At 39.8% G+C, this 15138-nt stretch overlaps 1 protein-coding gene across 2 annotated transcripts in view; it reads right to left on the reverse strand.

Annotated features, from left to right (window-relative positions):
- AGFG2 (ArfGAP with FG repeats 2) overlaps positions 1-15138 on the reverse strand; it is a 49982-nt gene that overhangs the window by 14368 nt on the left and 20476 nt on the right. Inside the window, exons 3-6 of one of the 2 annotated variants that reach the window (XM_036768595.1) lie at positions 14745-14860; positions 12120-12267; positions 11371-11521; positions 4190-4315 (exon numbers count right to left, since the gene is read on the reverse strand). In XM_036768595.1, coding sequence (XP_036624490.1) covers positions 4190-4315; positions 11371-11521; positions 12120-12267; positions 14745-14860 — 541 coding nt within the window. The remainder of the gene's footprint in view (positions 1-4189; positions 4316-11370; positions 11522-12119; positions 12268-14744; positions 14861-15138) is intronic. The other variant, XM_036768596.1, reaches the window with a different exon arrangement.

Consider the following 15138-nt stretch of genomic DNA (forward strand, 5'->3'; position numbering starts at 1 on the left):
TGGCAAAAGAGCTCTGAAAAGCCAATGAGGAGAATGCCTTGAAAGGCAGAATTAGCCAAATGGAAAAGGAGGTCCAAAAGACCACGAAAATACTACCTTAAAAATTAGACTGGAGCAAGTGGAAGCTAGTGACTTTATGATAAATCAAGATATTATAAAATAGAACCAAAGGAATGAAAAAATGGAAGACCATGTGAAATATCTCATTGGAAAAACCACTCACCTGGAAAATAGATCCAGGAGAGATCATTTAAAAATTATTGGACTACCTGAAAGCCATGATCAAAAAAGAGCCTAGATATCATCTTTCAAGAAATTATCAAGGAAAACTGCCCTGATATTCTAGAGCCAGAGGGTAAAATAGAAATAGAAAGAATCCACTGATTGCCTCCTGAAAAAGATCCCAAAAAGAAAAAAACTCCTAGGAATATTGTCGCCAAATTCCAGAGCTCCCAGATCAAGGAGAAAATACTGCAAGCAGCCAGAAAGAAACAATTTGAGTATTGTGGAAACACAATCAGGATAACACAAGATCTAGCAGCTTCTACACTGAGGGATCCAAGGGCTTAGAATATGATATTCTGGAGGTCAATGGAGCTAGGATTAAAACCAAGAATCACCTACCCAGCAAAACTGAGTAGAAGGCTCCAAGGCAAAATATGGACTTTCAATACAATAGAGAACTTTCAAGCTTTCTCAGTGAAAAGACCAGAGCTGAATAAAAAATTTGACTTTCAAACACAAGAATCAAGAGAAGCATGAAAAGGTAAACAAGAAAGAGAAATCATAAGGCACTTACTAAAGTTGAACTGTTTTGTTTACATTCCTACATGGAAAGATGATGTGTATAATTCATGAGACCTCAGTATTAGGGTTGATGAAGGTAATATACATATATATTTTATATATATAGACAGAAGGCACAGGGTGAGTTGAATAAGAAGGAATGATATCTAAAAAATAAAATCAAATTAAGGGATGAGAGAGGACTATATTGAGAGAGGGAGAAAGGGAGACATAGAATGGGGTAAATTATCTCACACAAAAGTGGCAAGAAAAAGCAGTTCTATTGGGAGGGAAGAGGGGGCAGGTGAGGGGGAATGAGTGAATCTTGCTCTCATCGGATCTGAGGAGGGAATAAGATACACACTCAATTGGGTATGTTACCCCACAGGAAAGAAGGAGGAAGGAGATAAAAAAGGGGGGACGATAGAAGAGAGGGCAGATAGGGGGAGGAAGCAAACACTTTTGAAAAGGAACAGGGTCAAGAGAGAAAATTAGATAAAGGGGGACAGGAAGGAGCAAAATATAGTTAATCTTTCACAACATGAGTAGTGTGGAAGGGTTTTACATAATAATACATATGTGGCCTATGTGGAATTGCTTGCCTTCTTAGGGAGGGTGGGTAGGGAGGGAAGAAGGGAGAGAATTTGGAACTCAAAGTTTTAAAAGTAGATGTTCAAAAAAAAAGTTTTTGCATGCAACTAGGAAATAAGATATACAGGCAATGGGGTATAAAGACCTATCTTGCCCTACAAGAAAGTAAGGGAAAAGGGCATGGAGAGAGTGGGGTGACAGAAGGGAGGGCTGACTGGGGAAAGGGGCAATCAGAATATATGCCATCTTGGAGTGGGGGGGAAGGTAGAAATGGGGAGAAAATTTGTAATTCAAACTCTTGTGAAAATTAATGCTGAAAACTAAAAATATTAAATAAATAATGATTTTTTAAAAAGAGGCATGAAAGCTTTTATAGTGGAGGGGAATGAGGAGGGAGAGGAGGGGAGCACTTGAACCTTACTCTCAGTGGAATTGCCTCAAAGAGGGAATAACATACACACTCAGCTGGGTAGAAAAATCTATCTTAACATACAAGAAAGTAGGAGAGGAAGGGTATATGAGAAGGTGGGGAAGGCTGACAGAAGGGAGGGAGGATTGGGTGAGGTAAAAGACAGAAGCAAAACACTTTTGAAAATGGACAGGGTAAAAGGAAAGAAGAGAGTAGGATAAATGGGGAAAAGAGGATAGACAGAAATACATAGTAATCATAAGTGTGAAAAAAATTTACACCAAGTTTCTCTAATAAATACCCCATTTCTCACATATATGTATATTTGTGTGTATATGTATATATAGGTGTGTGTATATGTGTGTATATATCAGAGAGACAGAGGCAGAGAGAGTAAACTGAATCAAATTTATAGAAATAAGAGCCATTCACACATATTCACCTTCACATATTCACACACACACGTGTGTGTGTGTGTGTGTGTGTGTGTGTGTGTGCGTGTGTGTGTGTGTATCAGAGAGACGGAGACAGTGAACTGAATCAAATTTATAGAAATAAGAGCCACTCCTGAATTGAAAAATGGTCAAAGGATGGATGTAAACTGCCAGTTATCAGATGAAATAATCAAAGCTATCTATGGTAATATGAAAAAATGCTCTAAATCACTATTGGTTAGAGAAATGCAAATTAAAACAACTCTATCAAGATTGGCTAATAAGACAGAAAAGGAAAATGACAAATATTGGAAATGTGGGAAAACTGAGACACTAACATACTCTTGGTGAAGTGGTATACTGATTCACCATTCTGTAGAGCAAATGTGGAACTATGCCCAAAGGAATATAAAACCATGCATACCCTTTGACCAAACAATACCACTACTGTCCCAAAGAGATGAAAAGAACAAAAATGAAAAGGACCTACATGTTAAGAAACATTTACAGCAGCTCTTTTAGTGGTGGCAAAGAACTGGAAATTAAGGGGATCTCTATCAACTGGGGAATGGCTGAACAAGTCGTTGTATATGACTGTGATGGAATACTATTGTGCTATATAAATGACCAGCAGGATGCTCTCAGAAAAATCTGGACTTACACGAATTGATGAAAAGTAAAATGAACAGAACAAGGTGAACAGTGTGTACAGTAACAGCAAAACTGTAACTGAGAATGATTTAGCTATTCTTAGTAATACAACAACCTAAGACAATTCTGAAAGACTCAGGATGAAAAATGCTATCTACCTCCAGAGAAAGAACTGATGGAAGTACACTTTTTCTTTAATTTCCTTGGGGTTTTTTGTCTGCAGTTTCTTTCACAACACGGCTAACATGGAAATGTATTTTGCATGACTGCATATGTATGACTTATTTCAAACTGCTTGTCTTCTCAGTGGGACCGGGGAGAGGCAGAAGGAGTAGAAGGAGGAGAGATGGAAGGGAGGGAGAGAATTTGGAACTCTAAAATTTAAAAAAGAATGCTAAAAATTGTTTTTACATGTAATTGGGGAAAAATATTAAATTAAAAAAACCCTCTCTAGACTTTTAACTTTCTCATCTATGATATGAATGCTAGAAGGTCTAACGAAGGGATCTTTAAATATGAGAAAGTCTGTTTCTGCCCTTTGGCTCAGAGAAAGGAACTTACCAAAGCTGTAACTTCCAGTAAGCATCTGACTGGCTAGCAATAGGGAGGGAAGAGGAAAAGAGTGAAAGAAAATCAACAGAGAAGAGCAGTCAATCTATCACTTAGTTGCCCTCAAACAAGAGGCTTATTAATTCTGGGGCTCAATCCTTAAGTGCCTCAGGGTGGTCACTGCTCAGGGAGAGAATGAAGAGCAGGACAAAGACCATCTGAGGTCAAATGTCAGGCCTGTCTTTTAATACCTATAGATGATCCTGGGCTTACCCACACTGGGTCTTTGTTTCCTTACCCACAAAATGAGGAGAATGGCCTGGATGACACTAAGGGTGCCTTTATTCTGAATCTCTGACACCCACTGTCTACAGCGGTGAGGCCTCTTCTGGGCTGAGCCCCTCCCCACCCTACCCCTAGCTACCCCAAAAACAATATAGAGATATCCAGAGAGAAATAAACTATGCCCAGGCTTGCTCTCGTGCTCTCAAGGGGCCTAGTCTTTCCAGTCGGAAATAGAGTCCTGGCTGAATTCAGCTTTTATACCTACTGCAGTGTTGGTCTTTCCCTTTGGTTTTTGGTGAAAGAAGAAAATAGTCGAGTCTTCCTCCTCTGAGAAGGCCAGCCATAAATGGCTCATTAGTCTTTTAAGTTATACTGAATTCTAACTCTCCTCTACCCAAGCCTTGGACGCAGTGATGGAATGAGAATGGGGAAAATGGGGAAGGAAGGGCAAGGAGCTGAGAGAAAAACAATGAACCCCAGTTACCTATGGGTGTTGGCTGGGTCTGGAACAAAGCCTGGCCAGCTGGAGGGACACATCCAATTGCAGAGGAGAAAGGGCTGCTCCCAAAGGCATCAAAGTTGGCAAAGCCTCCATGGGAAGTCCCCTGGCCTGTAAGCCGAGTGAACAGAGTAGTTACACACCAGCAGGGCTAGAGCTAGAAAGCAATGCTTAAAGGATTTCTGCTTTACCACACAGCTCTCTAGGCTAGGCAGATGAAATGAATGATCTCAGAGACCCACAATCCCGAGAGTGGACCCGGGCATGTGCAGACAGAAAGGGACACTTGAAAGGGGCCCAAGTTTTCTGAGTTCCACCTCTTCACAGAATCATAATCAATAAATTTTAGAAGCAAAAGAAGCTTTGGAGCCAATATAATCTAACCTCTGCCTAACGCAGAACCCGTTTTACAACAACTTCCAAACGTAGTCATACAGCCTTTGTTTGAAGACCTCCAGCAAAGGGTTTGGATACATATCAAAAAGCTTTTTTTTTTTTTAGTTTCTCAAGAAATACAAAGAAATATTTTTTCTAATTTAAAAACTCTTTCCAGATCTGTTCTCTTAGGGTGGGTTAGATAAAGAACAAAACACAACTTTCTTAAGGAAATGGATTAAAATCCTCTAAATTCCTTGCCTTCCCCAATCCCAGAAGTGACTAGCCTGTGAAACTCTCAGGAAAGTACCCTGAATAATGGATTCTGTTTCAGAAAAGATTGTGATACTAATATCAAGAGGACCCCTATAAGCCTTAAGGGGAGAGGTTAAGGCAAAAATTTAGCAGTTCTGGTTGAAGATTAAGTGACTACTGCTATAAATGTTAACCCCAAACTGCATTTCAGCATGTTGAGATTTTTCTCTTTAGGATTCTCATAAATATTAGCTCATCATCTTGGGGTATGCATCTAAGGGCATGTGCAGAGGGAAATGATGTGTCTAAGGGTATGGATGGTGGCGGGTATGCCAAGTTGGACATCCCTCTAAACCAGAAATGTTTGGAAACTTGATTACTATGAAATGGAGTAAAACCGTTTCTGGTAGACTAAGATTCAGAATATAGAATTAACAATTTTTTTCTTCAATAAAGGGAAACTCCTTCCACCCATTACATTTCTGTACAAGTCTAACTATTAAGAAGTTTTCCCTTTCATGGTACATACACTTACCTCCCTGAAAGGTCAAGCAGAACAAATCTAACAACAATAATTAGATATTTTTATTTTTTAATATGATTAGTTATGTTGATTTTCTAATGTTGAGCCATTCTTACCTCCCTGGTATAATGATGAATGATTTCTTTGATGAATTTATGTCATCTGACAGGATTTTATTTAAAAATTTTCAATCAGTGTTCATTAAAATCATTAGTCTATAGTTGAATCTTTTCCTGGCTTGGGTATCAGTTTAAGTATTAGAATGATATTTGTCTCCTCTGATAGGGTGTTTTCTTTCCCAATTTTTGAGAATAATTTGTACAGTAGTGGTAATAAATGAAAGTTTAATATGATTCTCCTGTGAATTCAACAGAATCAAGAGCTTTTTTCCTTTAGTAGTTCCTTTACAGCTACTTCTATTTCCTCCTCTGAAATTGATTAAGATTTCTATTTGGTGTTCTGTTAGTTAAGACAGTTTATATTGTTGGGATTCTTTTTTTTTTTTGGAGAGGAGGAAGCAGGGCAATTGGGGTTAAGTGACTTGCCCAAGGTCACACGGCTAGTAAGGGTGTCAAGTGTCTGAGGCCGCATTTGAACTCAGGTCCTCCTGACTCCGGGGCTGGTGCTTTACTCACTGCGCCACCTAGCTACCCCGATATTTTATATTTTTGAAGGTACTGCTTTATTTCTTTTGTATTTAGTTTTGTTAGAATATAACTAATTGTATATAGTAGGTTCTGATCATTTTTTAAATTTCCTCTCATTTTGTTGCGATTTCACGTTGTTTGCTGTGTTGCTGATTTGATTTGATTTGATTTTCTCTTGTTTTTAATCATATTGGCTAATTATTTGTCAATTTCATTAGCTTTTTCAAAGAACAAACTGTTGGTTTTATTAGTCATTTCTACAGTTTTTTTGGTTTCCAGTTTTATCTATTTCTCCTCTAATTTTTAACACATCCTCTTTTGTGCTTATTTTATGTTTGTTGATTTGCTGGCTTTCTAATTTTTTAAAATGCATGTTCACTTCATTAGTCTTATCTTTTTCAATTTTGCAAACATATGTCTGTAAGGATATGCTTTTCCTGCCCGAGACTGTTACTAGGTACATACAGGAATTTTGGTCCATTGTTTCATCAATATCATTTTCTTTCACGTAAATTGTTGTTCCTATGATTTGTTCTTTGACCCACTCATTATTTAGGATTTCGCTGTTAAGTTTCCATTTGTGTCTGTGTCTTTTCTTTGTGCTCTCTGAACTGATTACTATTTCTTTCTTTTTGACATTCATTTGCAATTTCTCTGTGTACAGTCTCTAATACATAAGTAATTTCTCTACAAATTCCATGTGGTGTTATGACATACTTATACTCTAAATTGAAGGGATGTCCATCAACTGGGGAATGGCTAAACAAGTCGTGATATGTGATTATGATGGAATACTATTATACTATAGGAAATGATGAGCAGGATGCTGTCAGAAAAATCCGGAAAGACTTGCACAGGCTGTGTACTGCGTACGAAGTAACAGCAGTATTGTAAGATGATCAGCTGTGAATGACTTGGCTGTGCTCAGCAATACAATGATCCAAGACAGCTCTGAAGGACTTAGGATGAAAAATGCTCTCCGTCCCCAGAAAAAGAACTGATGGTGTCTGAATACAGATTGAAGTGTACTTTTTTTTACTTCAGTTTTCTTGAGGTTTTTTTTGTCTATGTTTTCTTCCACAACATGACTATTATAGATATGTTTTGCATGACTACACATGTATAACCCATATCGAATTGCTTGCCTTCTCAATGAGGGGGTAAGGAAGGAGGAAGGGAGAGAATTTAAAACTCAAAAGTTTTAAAAACAAATGTTAAAAATTGTTTTTACATGTAACTGGGGCAAAATAAAATACTAAATAAATATTAAGAAAAAGAAAAAAGAAATACTTCTATTCTTAAGCAGTCTCATTTGGGGATATCAGAAACCTTTAGATTCTCCAACAATGTGTCCAATTCTATAATTTCCCTTTTGTTTATCTTTGTTAGATTTGTCCAAAATTGAGAAAGGAACAACTGAACTCTCTTACCATTACTGTATTACTCTCTCTATCTTCTTGCTTTTCATTTTGAATTTTTCTGTTAAGGCATTTGGAGCATAAAAGTTTAATATTGATACCTTGTTTGTTATTTCTGGTTACTTTCATCATACTGTAGTTTCTTTGCTCACTCCTTTTTATGTTAACAATAATAACTGACATTTATATGCCACTTTAAGGTTTGCAAGCACTTCACATAAATTATTTCACTTGAACCTCAAACAATTCTGTGAGATAGGAACTATTTTACAGATACGGAAATCACAGCTCAGAGAGGTTAAATAATTTGCCCATAGTCACCCAAGGAGTTAAGTGTTAATGAGATAGGATTTGAATGGTTTTCTGTGTTTCTGTAGTCTTTCTGCTATATCACTACTTCTTTCTTTCATAAGGGCCTTTTTCAAATCCTTAAAGACTGCTATTATTTGCCCTGAGTCATCTCTTCTCTCTGCTAACCATCCCCTATATGGTGTTATAATCTCACATTCCTCTCTACCTTTGTATTCTTCCTAAAGTATGGTGCCACAGACTGAACACAATGTTCTAGATTATGGTCTGACCATTAGAACACAATACAACTCTAAGTCAATCTACAAACTTTTACTAAATGGGTTATTAAACTTAGGGTCTGAGAATTAGAAAAAAAAATATTTTGTTAACTGTACTTTAGTATAATTGATTTCCTTTTAATTCTATTTTATTTTACATATTTAAAAACAGTAATCCTAGAAGTGGTCTACAGACTTTAGACTGCCCAGAGGGTCTAGGACACAAAGCAGATCAAGAATCGCTGTCCTGTATTTCTCTCAATGTGCTTATACTCTAGTGGGGAACACAATGTTTCCATAAACACAGGCTTTACAAAGAGTGAGGGAGGAGAGATTCTTAAACAACTATGAAAGTCAGGAAAAACCTCTTGTAGGAGGTGGCACCTGAGCTAAGTCTTGAAGGGAACTAGGGATTCAAAAAGACAGAGGTGAGAAGGGAGAGCATTCCAGATATGAGGGACAGAAAGCCTTTGTGAAAGTATGGAGGTAGGAAATAGAATCTCCTGTATAGGGAATACCAAGTAAGCCAGTTTGACTGGTACATAGAGAACATGTCGGGGAATAAAGTATAATAAGCCTAGAAAGACAGGCAGGTTGGAATTTAAATGTCCAACAGAGTTTGTAATTTATCCTAAGGCAATGGGGAAACATAGCTTCCTGGGCAGAGAAGTGTCATGTTTATCCCTGTACTTTAGATACAGAATTTTGGCAACTGCATGGAAGACACATTAAAGATGAGAGAGTCTTGAAGAAGAAAGATCCATTAGCAGGGGTCACAGTCCAAGCAAAATGTTATGAAGGCCTGGAATAGGGTGGCTATGGTATGAGCTGAGAAAAAGAGACTGATGAAAGAAACGTTGAACACATAACTTCAAGGTGCAAACTTGAGTGACTAGAAGAATGGTGTTTCTCTTGACAGAGATAGGGAAGTTAAGAGGAAATGGGTTTAAAGAGAAAGATAATGAGTTCTGTTTAAGACATGTTCAGCTCAAGATACTTATCCAGGCGGGTATGTCACAGAAGCCACTCGAGAGGCAAGACAAGTGCTCTGAAGAGAGAAGGGGAATGGATGTGTAGATTTAGAACTCCTCTGCACAGAGATAATAGGTGAGAAACCATGGGAGCAGAAAAGATCACCAAGAGATAAGGTATTAGGAAAGAAGAACGCATACAGAACAAAGCCATGACGTACACCTACACACAGCAGGCAGAACACAATTGAACTGCAAGAGAAAGAGAATGAATGGTGTGTCTTGTAGAAAGAGAACTATGAGTAAGTAGCACTGTGAAAACCCAGGGATGAGAGAAAGAGAAGAGGAGGGTGGTCAACAGCACTGAACACTGCAGAGAGGTCAAGAAAGAAGAGGACCTAGAAAATGCCATTGGATTTAACAGTAAAGAGATCATTGGAGTCCTTGGAGACTGTAGCTTTAATTGTAGAGAGGAAAGTGAGACTGCAAGGAACTGAGAAATGAGTGGGAGGGAAGAAAGAAGTAAAGAGTACAGAAAGCTTTCTCTCAGAGTCTGGCTGTGAAAGCAAGAGGGAGATAGGAAGACAACACAGGCACCAAGGTCAGGCGGAATAGACTGAAGTGGATGCTGAACTTCACTGCAAAGGAGAAAAAATGACCTGACAGCCTATCAATAACCAGGATCTGGGTGGTTATTTTGGATGAAGTTAATCTCAAAGGAGGAGCAGTAGGTAAATGAAGGTGGTTAAGAAGCAAAAAGCATGCCTTCTCCCCCTCCTAGGCCACTATGTCAGTGGGGATGGGAGATGGTACAACTGGAAAAGGGTGGTCAGGAGTGCCATGCCATTGAGGAGAGAGGTTTTTCTGATGGCCAGGAGATGGAAGGACTCTGAGAGGAAAATCTAATCTCAAATATGATTTGATAAAAAGAGAAACAAGGTTCTAGAAGGCACAATGGATGGGAGGGTGAAGTTGGAGAGGGACCTAGGAAAAATGTAAGAGAGTGAGGAGTGTTGGCCAGGGATGGGAGCTTAGGTCTAGGCCAGGGGTGGGGAACCTGCAGCCTCAAAGCCACATGTGGCCCTCTAGGTCCTCAAGTGTGGCCCTTTGACTGAATTCAAACTTCACAGAACAAATCCTCTTAATAAAAGGATTTGTTCTGTAAAACTTGGACTCAGCCAAAAGGCCACACCCAATGACCTAGATATGGTCTCCAGGCTGCAGGTTCCCCATTCCTGGTCTAGGCATTCTTCAACTCAGAATTCCAGGGACTGTGGAGAGAACAAGAGAGCACAAGATTACTATGCCCCTTCCAGTAGTAATGGTAATGCTGAACTGATTGTTATTCCCAGGAGAAGAATTGAAGGGAGGGAGGGAGGGAAAGGTGGCCTGGGCCCTGGTGTATTGGTGAGATGAAGCTAGGTCTTTGGCTGGCTAGACATGGAGGACTAACCCCCTCCAATTCAGAAGAGCTCTAACTGAGGTCAAGTTCCAAGGCTTCACGGATTAATTCACCCTGGGTGGGAAGGCAGAATCCAAACGGCTCCCGTTCCTGGCATCCTCTCCTCTCCCTACTGGGCATCAGGTAGCCTACAACAGCATTAGCTTTTGGGCTACCTGTCACAGTGTTGACTCATGTTGAGCTTACAGTTCACTAAAATTCCCAGGTCATTTTCACTGAAAATGCTATCTGGTCATGATTTCTCCAACAGGACAACCTGAGGAGGTTGAATTTTTGAGCCCAAGTACAGAATTTCACGTTGATCCCTATAAGATTTCATCTGATGCAGTTCATCTTTACCAGTTTAGCCCCTCTATGTCATTTGGAACTCTACTGCCTATCACTCAGTGGGTCAAGGCAGCTGTAATTCTGTTTCACATCACGTTGCCACCAAAACCTTGGTCTGATTCAGCATGTTTTCACAAGGTATGGAACTAGGATTCAACAGAATCAGATGGGTTTGGGTAGGGAGTGGGGGTGGAGCAAGGCAGAGAGGCAGATAACACTCTTCAGCCTCCGCTGGCCAATACAATGGGGCAGCAGCTTCATCATGCCTCCTCCAAACCATTTGCAAAGCAGGAGAGGACAAAAAGGGGAATAAAAAGACAGAGATCATTTTCAGAAGTTTAAGAGGAAGCTCTGGGACTCCAAGCAGCAGGTTTCATTTAGTACCTCCTCCCAGTTTATTTAGTACCTCAACCCAAGCTCCCAGTGTTATGACCACTTTTTCTTCTTCTCAACCTCTCCCCACTAACCAATATGAAATTACTCTAATATCCTTCCCCGCCGCCAACTAATTCCAAGATCTTATAGAATGCAAGTTACCCCAAAGAAATGCGCTCTACTAGGCCTGATGTATTTTGAATACATGAAACTTTTTGTTTTTTAAAGTCTGGATCCAACTTACCCCCAAAGACAGCAAAGTTCGATGCCGGCTGGGGAGCAGCAAAAGGGTCTCCACCAATGTCAGCCAGAAGGTCAGTGCTAGCTTTCTTGACTGGAGGGAGGGAGGGTGGTTGAGAGCATGGGTGTTGGGAGAGCCGAGCCTGAGGGACAGACTAGGGAGGAATGAATTATAATAATTATGGAGCCAAGAATCCTAAAAAACTTCCAGGACTTCCTCTGATTTTGTATTGTTCTAGTCCAGAGAGTAAGATGCATTGGAAATCATGAGGTCTCTATACTGAGAAAATTCCAGGGAGCAAGATAGGATGGTTTCCTTTACATTCCAATTTCTAAGCTCACAGGATCTTAGGCTAGGGTCTATATAGGAAAGACAATAGCCTCAGTGAAACATTATCAGCAAATAACACAGTATTCAATTCCAACTGTGGCTATTATCAACCAGATTTCTACTTTTCCTGAGTTGCTGAAGAAGGTTCCCCAACCCAAAGGCCCTTTTATGGCTCCCTCTAAACATAAAATCAGTAAGTCCGTGCTTTCCTTCACCCTATTTCCTGCCAGTTTATTCCTTTTTTTTTTAAACAAGGGTAAGATCCAGGGATATTTTTTTAGCAGACAGTGACACACAAGCAGAGTTCATGGTAAAGGTTCTGCCCTGTTGTCTTGTCAATCAATCTATAGGATTCAAAGACTGAAACATTGTTCTCTATCTTCTTTCCCTCTATAAATTAAGCTTTTGTATCTGACACCTACCTGGCTAGTGCTGGAGATGGCAACAGAGGGCACAGGGTCCCCAAGAAGTGTCCTCGGGGGCTTTACATCTGCAGTGGAATCTTGGGTAGGGGTAGAGGTGCTGCTTTTGGTGTAGGATGGCCCCTTGACTTGGTCTGGGGGGACATACCTTCAAGGAACAAACAGTCTAAGTGGAACAAGAAGGAGTAACACCTTATAGTATCCCCAGTTTATGTGCTCCTTCAACTCCTAGGAAAGCAGACATTACAATATCTGAATCAAATCATGGTGTTTTCAGAGTTGGAAGAGAATTTAGATATTGTCTAGTCCAACCTCTCAACCAATGCAAGGATATCCTTTACAGCAGAGGTGTCAAACATGCGGCCTGCACAAGTGAAGCCCCAAGTGAGGCCTGAATCAGATTTGGGAAATATTTAACAAGATAAATAAAAATACAATAGAACATAGATAATATTACATCTTAAAACCAAGTCAATATGTAGTCTGCAGGGATCCCTAGGTAGACATTAGTGGCCTCCCTTTTTATTTGAGTTTGAGTAGAGCCCACATGCACATGTCTGACTGGCTAGAGCCCACTTGTGCGTATCTGATTGGCTCAGTGCAGAGAGGCATGTAAGCCTGAGGCTGGGAAACTGAATAACAAAACAGAAAAACAGCAAAAAATCCCACTTTGCTTGCCATTACATTCCACCCCTCAGGATCCTAGCCTTCACAATCTCAACAAGAGATTGTTAATGGACATGGATCATGGAACAGAGGCATTACACTTTGCAGTCCCATCCTCCTAGCCAAATATAAGACCAATGTGATACCATAGCAGCTGCTACAAACATGCAGATGCATTTCCAGGGTAGATCCACAAAATATAACAAATTCTCTTCCTCAAAGGCAAAACCAAAATATTTATTTATATTAGGATACCAGGACATAAGATTTAACAAAGTATTGATCATTACTAATCCCAGGAGTGCTGACATCCCAAGCATTCTCTCTGTTAGGCCTCTCCACAAATCCCCCTAGGCAAATTCCTCCTTCCTCTCACTTGCTTCTCTCTCTCAGCACTGCCTCACTCTCACTCCCCACTCCTGCTTTCATACACTGCTCTGCCTCTCTCCCCAACATTCTATTTCAATTAACATTTATTGGGCAAGCTCCTCCCATTCCTTTTCCATTGAGCAAGCTCCTCCCACTAAGGGTTCCATGTGACTCAGGATACATCACAGCTGAGCGCTAGGTCAGAGCTCAAAGCAGGTCACATAAGCCTATTAATGGACAGGGAAGATCTTCCTATTCCATGTAATGTTAATGTTATGTTACATGTTAATTACAACCACTGACCTAGAACATTTCTGACAGGTGGTCATGCAGTTGCAGTGACAAGGAATCTACATAAGCACAATAAAGATAATGAGCATCTTCTTCATTCTAACATGCTGAGCCACCTGGGTTCTAAGTGAGTCCCCACCCTAAAAGGAAACAACTCAATTCTGACAGAATTTCTGATAGAAATATTACCATATTTGCCAACATGGAAACTCCCCAACTTTTTCCTATAGGAACTTTCTTTTATATCTCCCCCTCTAATTCTTAATGCCTCTTTCCCACAGGTAGAATTTCTGTCTTAGTCTTATCATCACTGTGAGGCTCCCAAACTGTGCATTTCTGTATCTGTCACTCCAGTTCTCATCCTTTCTACCTTTGCCTCTGTGCATACACTTTGCTCTTAATAACATCTCCTAATCCACAGCATTTCCCCAAGACCAGGGATTCTTAACCTTATTTTGTATCATGGCCCTTTTTGGCAGTCTGGCAAAGCCCATAATCCCTTTCTCAAAATAATGTTTATTGCCTACATTCATGATTAAAGGAAAGGCTAGCTTCAATCAGAGGTTAGTAAAAATAAAGATGTAAATTTCTCTCCCCATTCAATTTCACAGACCCTTTGAAATCGATGTTTGGATCCCAGGTTAAGAAGCACTGTCCGGAAGGCCAAGTCCCTTGGAATGAAGAGCACATCTAAAATACTACTGCCCAATTCAAATTAATCTGCATTCTCCCACTAACCCTCCAACTAGAAATCAAAACAGAAAAAAAAAAAACCTTGGACAGAAAACCAAGAACTGTGGTTACAACATGGTTTTCTTCTTTGAGAAAACAAAACAGTAATTGGTCAGTATATCTCCTAATGATTTACAAAGCAGGAGGGGTCTGAGGGTGGGGTGTAAATACCATTAAGCTTAATACCATTAAGAAGGTATTAAGATAATGAAGGTTCAAACCCCACCTGCTAAAATACCTGCCTCCAATTTCTCTCCCCACAAAAGATAGCAACTTGGTAGGAATAAATATACATTGCTGCCTACCTGCTCCCAACGTTCTAAATAATCCATTTGCTTTGTTAAACTTGGGGAACACCAATTGTATGTGATAAATGACTAAGGACAAGAAATACTCTCCTTCAACAAAGACTGGTTCTGTAGAATTATGACAGGACTTAGCTATGACTAAATCTATAAAGATTTAACCAAAGCTTCCAGAGAAGCCTCAAGTTTATATCTGGAAAGAAAAGAGGAATATATACCACACATAATCTATGTAACTGTTTCCTCCCTCCTCCATGATTACCATCGCTTCTTCTCATATTTCTCCTGAAGAAACTCCTTCACCTTTTGAGGGTCCCTAGAGTCTGGGACTAAGGAGGTTTGCGCATCAAAGAGACCCAGCCAGATCTTCCTGCAAACCTGTAGTACAAGAGGAGAGACAGGTAACCTAGGTGCTGGAGAAGATAGCACAGAGTAAAAAACACACATACCTCTAACCAGAAGTGAGCTGAAAAATTTTCAGTGTGAGCATTTACGCCTTGGAAATTAGCAGACGCAGAGCCTGATTTATTGTTCTGTTGACTGTCTAGACTTAAGAAAGCATGGAGAAAATATTAATGATACAGATTAAACTTAAGAGTGTGTCATGCAAGCATTTTTCCCCTAGAGAACTGTTGAACACTTATCAACATAATGAT

The sequence above is a fragment of the Trichosurus vulpecula genome, chromosome 7 (genome assembly GCF_011100635.1).
Source record: "Trichosurus vulpecula isolate mTriVul1 chromosome 7, mTriVul1.pri, whole genome shotgun sequence".
In the NCBI taxonomy this organism is placed as follows: Eukaryota; Metazoa; Chordata; class Mammalia; order Diprotodontia; family Phalangeridae; genus Trichosurus; species Trichosurus vulpecula.